The sequence below is a fragment of the Podarcis muralis genome, chromosome 1 (genome assembly GCF_964188315.1).
Source record: "Podarcis muralis chromosome 1, rPodMur119.hap1.1, whole genome shotgun sequence".
Taxonomy (NCBI): domain Eukaryota; kingdom Metazoa; phylum Chordata; class Lepidosauria; order Squamata; family Lacertidae; genus Podarcis; species Podarcis muralis.
Window position 1 is genome coordinate 57,867,434 of NC_135655.1, and position 12,672 is coordinate 57,880,105.

At 38.9% G+C, this 12,672-nt stretch overlaps 1 protein-coding gene across 9 annotated transcripts in view; it reads left to right on the plus strand.

The window, feature by feature from the left end:
• Positions 1 to 12,672, plus strand: part of SHANK2 (SH3 and multiple ankyrin repeat domains 2) — a 330,073-nt gene that overhangs the window by 270,352 nt on the left and 47,049 nt on the right. For 6 of the 9 annotated variants that reach the window (XM_028728438.2, XM_077929335.1, XM_077929326.1 and 3 more), the window contains 3 exons: positions 4,537 to 4,672; positions 7,837 to 7,917; positions 12,652 to 12,672. In XM_028728438.2, coding sequence (XP_028584271.2) covers positions 4,537 to 4,672; positions 7,837 to 7,917; positions 12,652 to 12,672 — 238 coding nt within the window. The remainder of the gene's footprint in view (positions 1 to 4,536; positions 4,673 to 7,836; positions 7,918 to 12,651) is intronic. The other 3 variants (XM_028728444.2, XM_077929349.1, XM_028728450.2) reach the window with 2 other exon arrangements.

The following is a 12,672-nucleotide window of genomic DNA, read 5'->3' on the forward strand; positions in this document are numbered from 1 at the left end:
ACATGAAAGGTAGAGTTTGTGGAGCCTTTTTGCTCCTCTCCAGGTTGAGTTGTCCTGCCTACCACATTGCCCTCCTTACCTGTGGTCAACATCAGGTGGATCCTCTTGTATTACAGTGGTACCTCTGGTTACGAACTGAATTCATTCCGGAGGTCCGTCATGCAGCTGTAGCTGTTCTCACACTGCTTTCTCACACCGTCCTTCTCAGCAAGTCCCACAGCCTACCAGTACCAAGTGTGTTTGCTTGAGTTGCTTCCCCCTGCCTTTCATTTATTCAAGTTAGTTGCTCAAAGAGTGTAGCAATTTTGGCCAGTTTTAATCTTGGGGGAATTGTGTTTGTCCCTAATGAGTTGCAGTTGTGCCTCCTCTCATCCCCCAATGAAGAGTGCTTGGACTGTTTCCTCCACCATCTTTATTTCTGCCAATGCAGTGCCCAGTGCTTCAAAAATGGCTGCTTCATCTAGTTCCTCACGGTCTAGGTGGAGTTTAGACCAGAAGTTTAGATGATTTCATCTGCTGCTTTTCCTATTTCTAAAATGCAGCACAAACGATTAGTTGTCAAAGAACATGGTATAGAACTAATTTTACAGTGGGTTCCTTTGTTGTGAACAAAATCAGCTCCTGCATATATTGTCCTTTAATATTTTACATGCCAGAATTTTTCTTTTTTCAGTCCTTCTCAAAATTACCCATATCAAATGTCTTTGAATTTCTACTACCTGTGTCAAGAAAAACCCACATCAGTAGCAACAGGATATCAATTAAAATCACCTTCTGTGAACATTTCCCTTCTAGAAATTATTTTGCCACCTCAACATTCAAGTAGATGCAATAGCTGTACTGAGACTTGAGCCATTTACAGCTAATCTTGTTGGTGAGGGGGAGAAAGAAAAATGTAACCGTAATCACAGCTGCTTTGTGTGTGGGTTGGTGCATTAATGCATTAATCAAAACTCCCCATCTAGCCTAGAATACACACACACACACACACACACACACACACACACACTCCCAACTACAAAGATTATCGTAGGATAATGCCACATTCCAAGAGTCTTCTGTACCAGTTTTCTAAATATATCTGCCCAGTACCTAATTGCAACTTCCTACCCAGATTTCTAGTTGACAGGCACTGAAGATGACCTCATACTAGCAATTCAGGTCTCCCCCACATAATCTGATATAGCCAATTTGACCAGGCTTCCGCCATCAAACTGAACTCACCAATTTCTTCCTTCTACCATTCCACTTCACAGATTAGGAATATGTTTGAGATAATCCCATCTTTTCCTGGATTCATTTGCTTATGTTGCTAGCTTTCTTCTCTGTCGTGGACAGCAGTTTTAGAAGCATGTTAGATAACAAGAAAACCTTTACATAATATAGGCAGTTTGGGGCTGGCATGGAGCCCCAAGAGGTACCCAGTTGTTTAAGTTGGGCATTACCTGCAGAAGAGGTCACACTTACTTCATTATTTGCTACCGCTGTGCTGAAATTTTCTTTTGTATATTTCCACCATTATCAATTTGTTGGAAAAGGGGAAGGATCTGAAAATTATCAAAGGGAAGAGAAAATTTCAGTGAAATTTTCATGACTGTGGCACAGGATTTTGTTGCCTTTACCTAACTTTCATGGTAGCTTAGGGTTTTAGCAAGAGTCTATAAATAAGATGACTGGTGGGTCTGTATTGTGTAGTCTTCCCTGGTACCTATGCTTCTTTAAAAGCACCCATCATGACATCTTTGGCTGAGAAGACCTCTCCTCCTCCCAGAGGGGAGGAGTTGTGAGCGGAAGCAGCTTCCCATAGCAGCAGGGAGGCGTATTCGGCTCCCTGCCTCTGATTGCCTCTGCTGCCATGGCCAAGCCTTTTAGCTGGCCAATAGGGCTGGCTGGTGGGCAGGGTTTAGCTCCCCAGTCGGTTCCTGCTTACATCGGCTCTCCCACCCTCCCTCCCTTTTAGGTCAGCTTCCTCTGCCTATTGACCTTGCTAAGGACTTTGGTTGGTTGCCTTGGTTGCCCAAGGGGCCTGGCAGAACTTTTTTTTATCAATTTGGCAAATTGGCACCAGCCTCTTGGGTTTTTTGCCTACCTCGTAGCAACTCATCACAACTTTTTTAGTATTGGCGGTTAGGCATTAGAATATGTGTACTGTGTTGGAGGTTTGGGTATGGCCATCATCTACCCCTCCTCTTTTGGGTATTCCATTAAAGGAATCCGATGGTCGTGGATCCTGTCCGATGCCCTGCTGGTGGCTAGGGCCATGGCACAACCCCCAGTGACATCATGGGGAAGCTTCCAGCTGCCTAACAAGCTCCTCCCACTGGTTGTTAACCCCTGAAATGACTCCCCGCAGAGTGGGATGGAGTCATGTATTGCTGTTTTATCCAATGCCTAAGCCAATACCACTCACATGCTGTAACCAATAAAGTTGTGGCCTAATTTTGCCCATTAACCTAAAATAATGTGTCTTCGTGTTTTATTATAATCCTATGTGGATGGCGGGTCTTTGACTCAGAAAACACAGCGGCTGTGTACCATGCACCTAACGGGTTTTTTTATTTTAAAAAGTTCTGGTATTTTTTGTTATAAAGAAATTGGTGCAGAAAGATTTTTTTTCTTTAATAGGACTTCCCTTAAAAACCAAATCAGAGTGCACCAATCTCAGGTGCTTGTTAGCCAACGCCCCCTGCTTCCTGAGCTTCCACTAAAGCCATGGAATGGACTTGTCAAGTAACTGCTTCCATGGGGCTTTGTCACATAAGGAACAAAGGAGCAGCAGAGAACTATAACCTCAACCCTACACCCACCAAAATTGTAAAGAAATTCTAGAGTGATAGCAAATGGGAAGGAAAAATAGTAGCCTCTTTCACAATGGAAGAAACTTTTGAGAAATTGAAAGACAAGTTTCAGCATAGTACAACCCTATTGTATGCTGCTGCTGCTATCTTTTTCTTTGACATTTATAATGCTTGTCTTTGGGCTTATAGTCTTTATGTTCCTGTGCCATATTGTCATTTCCCTCTTCTCTTGAGATGCTTGTTTAGGACCAAACCATAGAAGATTGGGTCTCTTTTAAAAAGCAGTCTTAGCTAGTAGTGGCCAAAGCAGGGGTGAATTGGATAAAGACTGTGGTACTGGGAGAGAAAAGATTTACTGTATTTTCCACTCTATAAGACGCACCAGACCACAAGACGCATCTAGTTTTTGGAGGAGGAAAACAAGGAAAAAAATATTCTGAATCTCAGAAGCCAGAACAGCAAGAGGGATCGCTGCGCAGTGAAAGCAGTAATCCCTCTTGCTGTTCTGGCTTCTGTGATAGCTGTGCAACTTGCATTCGCTCCATAAGACGCACACACATTTCCCCTTACTTTTTAGGAGGGAAAAAGTGAGTCTTATAGAGCAAAAAATACGGTATCTCTTTTCCCATGTCACTTGCTTAATCTAAATCACCAAGCTGGTATTGACTTCTTAAGGAAATCAGCTGTGTACCCATAGGCTTTCCCTAATGTGGCACTAGCAACTGCAGAGAGGAAAAGGATATTCACATCAGGAAACTCCTTGTGATTGGAACCTATAATAAAGATGTCCATCCATAGTTTTCCTGGAGGTCAGACCCCAGAGGCCTCCAATGTGGAACTCTTCCTCCTCACCACCACCACCTGCCTGACTACACTAAAAGATTTAATGATTTTTGTTTTGTCATTTTTTTCTGACTTTAAGAAGTTTAAGTTATGTAAGTTGCTTAGAGATTCCTTACATAGCAAGTGACTAATGAATTTAAATAACAATAATATTTTATGAAAATAAAGTACAGACCTTCTGAAGTGTACTTAAGTACTTGTGGGGGGAAATCCAATGTGGTTCCTGTGCAGATTTGTGTCAAGAGCAAATTTTGGTCAAAGACACTTTATATTTAATTACACTCACAGCTGTCTGGGTACGCGTTAAAAGGCTGTCACGATTATGGTTTGGCTTCCCGGTGTGTTTACAAATCATGCAAGCAATAGATGTTTCTGGGGGCTGTAAGTCGCCATTATGGTTTATAAGCATGACAGGGATATAAAGAAAATGAGTCAAATTAAACTAATATCAATATATAGTATCTTTTGGTCTGTTGTACCTTATTTCTACTGCAGTGAAAAAATATTGATTCAATTCTCCATCTATAAGTGGAGTTCAATTCCCCCTGCCCATATGGGCCAGTCGTGTCCAACTCTAGGGTTGCGCACTCATCTCGCTCAAGAGGCCGGGAGCCGTCTCCATCTATAAGTGCTTCCAAAATGTTAATTTGTGACAAGAATAATCAGATATTGGTTTAGGGGATTTTTATTGCTGGATTGGTGCTAGCCAAATAATAATAATTCCAAAACAGGAATATCTGCAGATTAGCCAGGGAGCTGCTGATTAGGTCAAAATCAAATTCTTTGAACACTCTTCAAAACCTTATAGATATTGTTTTACTTTATCTTTTACAATCAAGTATTATTTTCCACGTGTTTTAGTATAACTCTGTCCTTTCTCTCTCTCCCCCTGCAGGTTAATAATGAAAATGTAGTTAAAGTTGGCCATAGGCAAGTGGTGAACATGATTCGGCAAGGAGGCAATCATTTAGTTCTTAAAGTTGTCACAGTAACCAGGAATCTTGATCCAGATGACACAGCCAGAAAGAAAGGTACATTCTTTTCATAGTTTGAACTGTTTATCGTATTTCCTTTCATTGAGAGAACAATGTAAATGAGAAATTATTTAGAAATATGTAACCCTCCATTAATAGAAAAAATACTGTATCACAGCAGTTTTGAAATCAAATATATCCCAAGAAAAACATTTTTAAAATAGCTGGAGGAAGGTCCCATCTAAGTGTTCTGAAAAATGTCCTTATTGAGAAGTTTTCTTTTGCAGTAAAACAAGAAAAGAACTAACGAGGGACAACAAATATGCATAATATGCAAATGTGCATAAATCCACAAGAATGGTGTGTAGGGTCCAATTGATCCCAGAGGTTTTTTTAAAACACAAAACAACATATAATCTATTTATTTATTTATTTGATAGATTTATATTCCCTCCTTCCTCCAAAATGGAGCAAAGGAATCTTGTGTTGTTAGCATACATATAACCTCATTATAAATTGTTACGTGAGTATAACAATGCAGTCTACTGTGAGTTGCAAATGACTTTTACTTGAGCAGCTTATGCACAATTGCCACATTACAACACCATGAATATGGGAGGCAGAATATTAACATAAAGCACATTGTTGCTGTGATTTTCTGCCATTGTGTCAATCACAGATATCATGCCTTCACCTTTTCCTGGTGTCAGCATAGGTAGGCTCTACCAATTTTGGAGCTGCCGCTTGACATCCCAGGCAGGTTGGCTATGTGTCTATGCTCAGCTCAGAGTTTGATCAAGTCCAGATACAAGTATATCAGGAAAATAATATTTTGGGATGTTCACTCTATTGTGGTTTGCTTACCTTCCAAGCAAACATAGGCATTTAAACAGACACCATCAGGTCATAGTTGTGCATACCAGCTTTAGTTTTATTATAAGAAAGAATGATCTCAGACTTGTATTTGTGGACTAAGATTGCTACATTCTCATGCACTGAAGAAAGGAAAATCACTGTCCTTCCATTCCTTAGCACATAATATGTAAGTGCAAAAACAAAAAATGCTGCTGTTGACACTTCTGAATTTGTGGGAAAGGAACTCTGGGGGGATTTCTGGTTGCTTGTTTTTTCAATGTTGTTGCCATAGTCAGGTTTTTTCCTGCTTATTGGTGAAAAAGTTGTTATATTCTGTCCAGAAGACTGTAAATGGGTTGCTCGTTTGTCAACCACTGTCTGACCTGGAATTTGAGCTGCCGATCGCAGAGATGACCAAGGCAGCTCTCAACAACACATTTTGCAAATATCTTCATGTAAACAGATAAAATCTAAAGTTTCTCTATGGAGATTTGCCATTAAGTATGCCCACCTGCAGAGGGGGAGGTGCAGGTTGTTTGCAATTTTAAAGATGCAATTGAGATGAAAATGACTCCCAAAGCAGAATAAATAAGTATTGTTCAAATGAAGTCTACAAGTAGCTATGAGGGAAACAATAGTTTGGCTGGGTAAACAAGGACCTTCTCACTGATAAAAATGTTTAATATACAGTATTCAGGTTTGTAAATGAGTTTTATTAGCCTTTTGAGTATTATTGACCTCTAATATAATTTGTAGTGATACTGAGGAAACTGAGTAATTTGATATAAAAATAGACTTTTTTCATCTATTTTCCTTTTCACAAGAAATTGAAATAAAAGGTTCTAGGCTAAGTATATGTAGACATGACAAGTAACTAATAAATTAAGCAGCATTTTGTGAGGTCATTTTGACCCCTAGCACCTAATGTGCATGGTTTTTCAATTTTTTAGTCATTCCAGTGGGGTGGAGTGACTTGGAACACCACATACCAGTTCAAACCTCATAATAATTGAAGAATACATAGAACCTGGAATTGTGAAAGACTTGCACAGAAGTTTTATTTTTGTTTTCAGCACAGTTGGAGTACATATGACCTCAATTATTGATGGAAGGTTAAGTTACATTTGCACAATTTGAGCTTCATCTCACAATTTAATATGTGTTGTATTATTTTACGGAAGAGTTAATTTCCAAAGTTGAAAAAATACTCTTTTTTAATAGACATGAGAACTAGTTCCTTCTGGTGCAGTTCTGCACTTTTGGAAAATGTGCATGAATAGCCCAATCATGGGGGGGGGGGGCTTGTTTAATGGGTCTTTCCTGATTGATTTGAATCCTATATACTATCTCTTATAACATGATCATTTCTTGCATATTCATTTGCCATGGTCCTGTGAAAAAGGGGTCAATAGCATAGTGCATTTATGTATGAAGCTCATTTCCTTTTGAAATAACTTGGCCAAAAATATGTCTGCTTGGAGTTGCTCTCCATTATCTACTTCTGAAGCAGGGCATAAGTCAGTTGTACAGTTTGAATGCATGACCCATTAAGCTCAAACGGCTGCCAGTTTTATATATGTGACTTTCAGTAACAAACGTAGTAAGGGCTACTTGAGCTAAGCTGATTTGGGCAGGGTAGCAAAAATTGATATGATACACTTTGGATGTAACAACTTAAATATTTATCTCTGGTTGTAAGTTCTGGAGCATTTGACTGCTTTGAGCTCCACACAGCTAATGTATCACTGTTTTGTAGGCTACAATGACTTACGTGTCTAACTCAAACTATCAATGAACGCAGCTTCAATCATTTTCTTTTTAGTTCAGTTTACAATACAAAAGTTGTGTATAGCCTATTGCTTTTCAAAGATTTAGAAGCATTATTATAAACTGTCACTTTCTATGGTTCTCCTGTTCACTGCTTGTGTCCAGTCATGATTTCTGGTCAAACCCACTTGTCAGTCAGATAACTTTCAGGTCATTTGTGCTGTTGACATGGGCTGTTCATGCGAGGCTCTTTGAGTAATGTAGAAATGCAGAGCTTACAGACTTCTACAGTACCACGTCTCATTTGATAAACCTTTAAGCATATAAGATTCAATAGCATAAGCTTAGTTGTGAACGCGGCACTAATATCTCCTAAAATAAAATATATGTCAAAGAAATACTGTGGCGTCTTCCTTTCCTATGTGTGGAAACTGCTGTAAACGTTGTTTCCAGAGATCAGTTAACTGATTAGCTACATAGAGAAAAAAATATTTTCATTTAATTAGTAATGCATTTTTGTGTTGAATATGAATAATGCATATATGAGCATGCAGTGAGTGCTGTTTCTTATCATGTATGTCCTTCTGTTTAATGCAAAGCCCCACCACCTCCAAAACGGGCTCCAACCACTGCACTGACCTTGCGGTCTAAGTCAATGACCTCAGAACTTGAAGAGCTTGGTAAGAAAGTGTTTCTTAATGAGCATGCTGCAATAGCAGAGATGAAAAGGCAATGTTAAGACTGTTTGAAAGTGAACTGCACCCTGTACAGAACGTGGTATTGGAAAATAAATTACATGGGAATGTTGCTTTTCTGGAGATTCCCACGTGTGCATGATGAGCATGAGTGATTTTGTTGTGTTTAATTTTGTTTCCAGCTGTGCGACAGAATGTTTTTTATCATTTATGTGCATTGTTATTTTACACATTAATTTAAAGCTATAAGCATATTTTATTAGCTTGTTTTTCCCCCCCTAAGAAATCAGTTTATCTAATATTGTTTTATTTTAAATTTCTGTGGCCTCTCATTAGTGGACAAAGGTAAGCTGCTAGCTGTCGTTGTATAAAAGCTGACCCAGAAACAAAGTGTTGTACCTGAAAGGAAACTATCTCTTATTGGTGTTCATTGCCCCCAATCCAGCAAAAGCAATTTGTTAGCTTAAAGCAGGTTTTGGCTCTCAGATGTTCCCTACCATAATTTCAATATCTCCTCCTGGATTAGGGCCTACCATTATTTATTTATCTATTTGATCCAGTGCAATCCTATGGATGTGTACTCAGAAGTAAATCCCATTGAGTTCAATGGGACTTACTTGCAGGTGTGTGTCTGTAGGATTGCAGCCTGAATTTGCATGAACAAGAACATTTCTTAATCTTTACTTCACCTATTTTTGTGCAGAAAAAAATAGTGCTGTAGTAGTAGTATCCATTTTTACAATATTCTAGTTAAAATATTTCTGATATAAGGTCTTTTTTTATTTAAAGAAAACAGTTCAGCATTTTCCTACCTTTTAGTAATCAAATATTTGTTACATAGAAAACACTTTAGATATCCTGATGTTTAGTGCTGGATCTAGACACATCAAAGAAGTGTTTCAGTTTAAAGCGTAAATTTAAACAGGGAAAACAGGTAGAGAAAAAAGGGACTCCACATTGCCATCTGGTGGCACATTATTGCACATACAACGCATATAAATCACTATTTCTTTACCAGTCTCACTGATCTCTAGGTAACATCGAGTTTGTTTATTTAACACCTTTAGGGGTATTAAGCTGAAACATTTTAAAATAGAAATTACAGAGGTTTCTCAAATGAAGAGTTTACTTTTTATATAATCTTCGTTTAAATTTATTGCTTGATTGTGAATTATCAGCAAGCAATTTGCTGATAATATGCCTTCCTTTGTGCTATTTCTTGCTTTAAATAACACAACAGACCAGTTGCAATTAATACTGTTTAGGTTTTGGGGGGATTGGGTGGGAAACAGGGGGCTATTTTATATGAGAGTTATTGGGTTTTTAAATTTTTTTGCCAACCATAAAATTCCTGTTTCACTTGTTTTGAATATCATGAAGTTATCCTTTTAAACAAATTTTTGTATCATAGCACAGTCCTTGTTCATTTGCCATGGAAAAATGGGAAAGGCTCCCTTATGAACCATAAAAATAATGATCTTGTTGGCTAACTAGGACATTTTTCTTCAATCTGGACATTGTAAGCTAACAAGAAGTTACACCTGAGCAGAGAGAGTAATCACCAGGGTGACCTATTAAAGCTATGAAAATGTGTAGTACTCAGTGTAATTGACTTCCTCACAATGCTGCCTTTATAGGTCTTAGCATCCGACTCATGAACCATTTTGAGATTCAGGAAAAAGCTTTCTTTGGGCCACAACTGCACCTTCCTTCTGAGCTCCTTTCTTTTCCCCAAGAAAATCACACAACTTCAAAGGAATGGCAGTTCTTCGGCTGTAATTTGAAATCAACTGCCGTCAAGGGAAGACTTGGCCTCCACCATGGGCTTGAGTGAATCACAGCAGCTCAGTCTCGCTCACTTGCATCAGAGGTCATCCTTGGGAACCTGACAGCTACCTGCAAGAGAAAAGTTGCTTCTGTCAGGGGCTGAGCAAGTTTCACTCCCTTCCCTCAGAGGAGATGTTGCCTACTAGGCAGTGGTGAAAAGACGATGTCAGCAAAGATGAGATCAGGAAATGCCTGAATGATTAATCCTGGAACCATGTGGATATCATGGTTGCTCACCATGTCCACAGGGGGCGATCATTACGGCCCCTTCACTCTCTGCCTTCATCCCTGGCTACCAGGCCGCACTCGCTTGCTGGCCAGCTGCTGGGGAAATTCCCCTGGGCCAGCAGTATCAGGGGGTGGTCTTCCTGCCAAGGAGGGCAAATTTGAATGGGAGCTTGAATGATATAAGCTCAGCAGGAAGGTCTAGGTGTGTCCGTAGGAAAAATTGTGTTTTCTTATAGTTCTTGGTAGAATGCTAAGACCTATAAAAGCAACTATGGAGAGAATCAATTGCTACACGTTTTAACACTTTAAACAGGTCAGCCTGATAATTACTCTGTCCTGGTGTAACTCTAGTTAGTTCACATTTTCTAAAGAAATACAAGAAAAGCTCTTGCCTTCTGGTTGCACATATTGGGTGTTTTATTTTTGAGAAGGCTATCACTGAAAGGATAGGCATAAATAACCTTAAAGGAGTTGGCAATAAAGAAAATGTCTTCCTGACCATTATAATATAGAAATTTGAGGTTTGTTCGTCCTTCATAATTTTTATATTAAATGGTTATATAATTTTATAGAAAATTAAGTACTTTGCTATGCTGAAAAATTGTCTTAAGAGCTAGAGATATCCACACCAAACGTGATTCAAAGTCCATGAATGCACACAGGAAACTTTGTATGAGTTGGAACTTCCTTATTTACTTCCATGACATAATTGTAAGCAAGATTTTCTGGAATTGTGTTGAAGAGAACAGGACCCCTTGATTATACAGGGAAAGAGCACACAATACTTAAAATATTCCTGCATGCCTACCAATGCTGCTAAATATGCAAAGGCTTTAGTCCTCTGCAAACTTAGGAGTAAATACCACTAATGTCATTTGTATGTTCCTCTGTGTAAACTTGCATAGGATAAGGCTGTAGATGTGATGGTGTCTTTTGAAAGACCACCTACCATTTATAAGAGTATGCAAACGTTCATGCTGCACAGAATATGGAGTTGAAAATTAAGTTTAAATTATTATTATTATTATTATTATTGTTGCTGCTGTTGTTACTGTTTTTCGACTTCCTTTCATCAGTGATGTCTAACAAAAATAGTTCAAACACTATATCTATTGTGCATATAAATGTTTTATTAACTAGTCTAAATGGCTTTAAAATATATTTTTTATTTGCCAGTATATAAAAAAGATAGACTTACAGGAAGCTGCCATAGGAACATAGTACAAATATTTGTCCATATATCCAAAATTGCCTACAATGACTCTCCATGGTTTCACATGGGAATCTTGCCCAGTCCCATCTGGTGATGCCAGGGATTGAATTTGGAACCTTCTGCATGGAAAGCATGTGCTCACTATTTATCATTGATAGTGTGTTTGTATTGTCCCTCTTCTTAATGGGTTCCTCTTCCTACTTTTCTCTGTACTCTCTCTTCTTAAACTGGACCAGCCTCCCCCCACTCCACTTTCACAGGGCCATTCATTCCCCTTGAAAACAGTGGGGGGATGTTGGTGACTTTTATAGTGCATGGGTGGGAAGCAATCAAAGAACTTTGGAGTCCATGTGGGTCTACACTTCAGCCATGAATACTTTATTTTTTTAACAATAGAAAAGCTTTGTTGCCACAGTAAATGACAACAGCCACCATTCCCCACCACCACCACCCTCAATAATACCTCTAGGAATAATACTACATCATGACACAGCATAATTCTCAGGGGCCATTCTGTACTGAATTACAAAGGAGTGTCAATGCACTGCTCAGGGCAGCCAAGCTGCCACTTGAAACTTTGGCAGAGTTTTTTATGGTCCTTTACAAATATCCTCTCCCATCCCAGCCTGAAGATAAGCTCACTCCCACCCTAAAGTTCTTTGATTCGGATCTTCAGGGGCGGGTGTTATTCTTCCCCACCTCGAAAGCAACAATAGTCTGGGCTGAATGTCCAACACTACGATTTTCTTATTTGTGACCAATAATATTTCTTACCTTGTGGTATTCCAGTGGAATTTCTTTCTTTTCTTTGAATACATGACAGTGTCCCCCTTCTTGTGAATGAATTGTTTTGTTTAAAAACTCCCCCTCAGTTTTAAACCAGTTTGCTATTCTGTGTATTAAGGGGCTGCTATTTTTGAGGAAACAGCCTGTTGGGTCAAGGAACTAATTTAGTGGTTCTGTGGAGCTCATGTTCAGCTTTGTGCCCCCTGTAATATTACACGGCTGCTTCCCAATTAGTGTTGCACAAGCTCTAATTCATGTCTGCCCCTCTTTAGAATCTGCACTAAGATTGTCAGGAACTAATGGCCTAAGAAATTGTCACAATTCTTTCCCCTTTGAATTCAAACTATTAAAATATTCCCCGCCACCGCCCCTCTACAATCATGCTGATATTTTAAAAAATCTAAATCATGCTGTTTAACTTTTAGGATGAGATCTTCCTTTTCGGCATAGCCATGGTATTCTTCCTTTTAGATTGTATCTTTCGGAATTAGAGTTTAAACATAGCCTGTGCTAGTTTTACTAATGCTTATGGTGATTTGAAAAAGGGAAAGCATAGTACTGAGTATGCTCAGTGTTGGTGCTTGAGACTCAAACAGGGATTTATCATTTTAGAATGACCTTCTCTTCACATTTTATTTACCATTCATTCCCTTTCTATTTTCAAGCTTCAGTACGGAAGAAGAAGG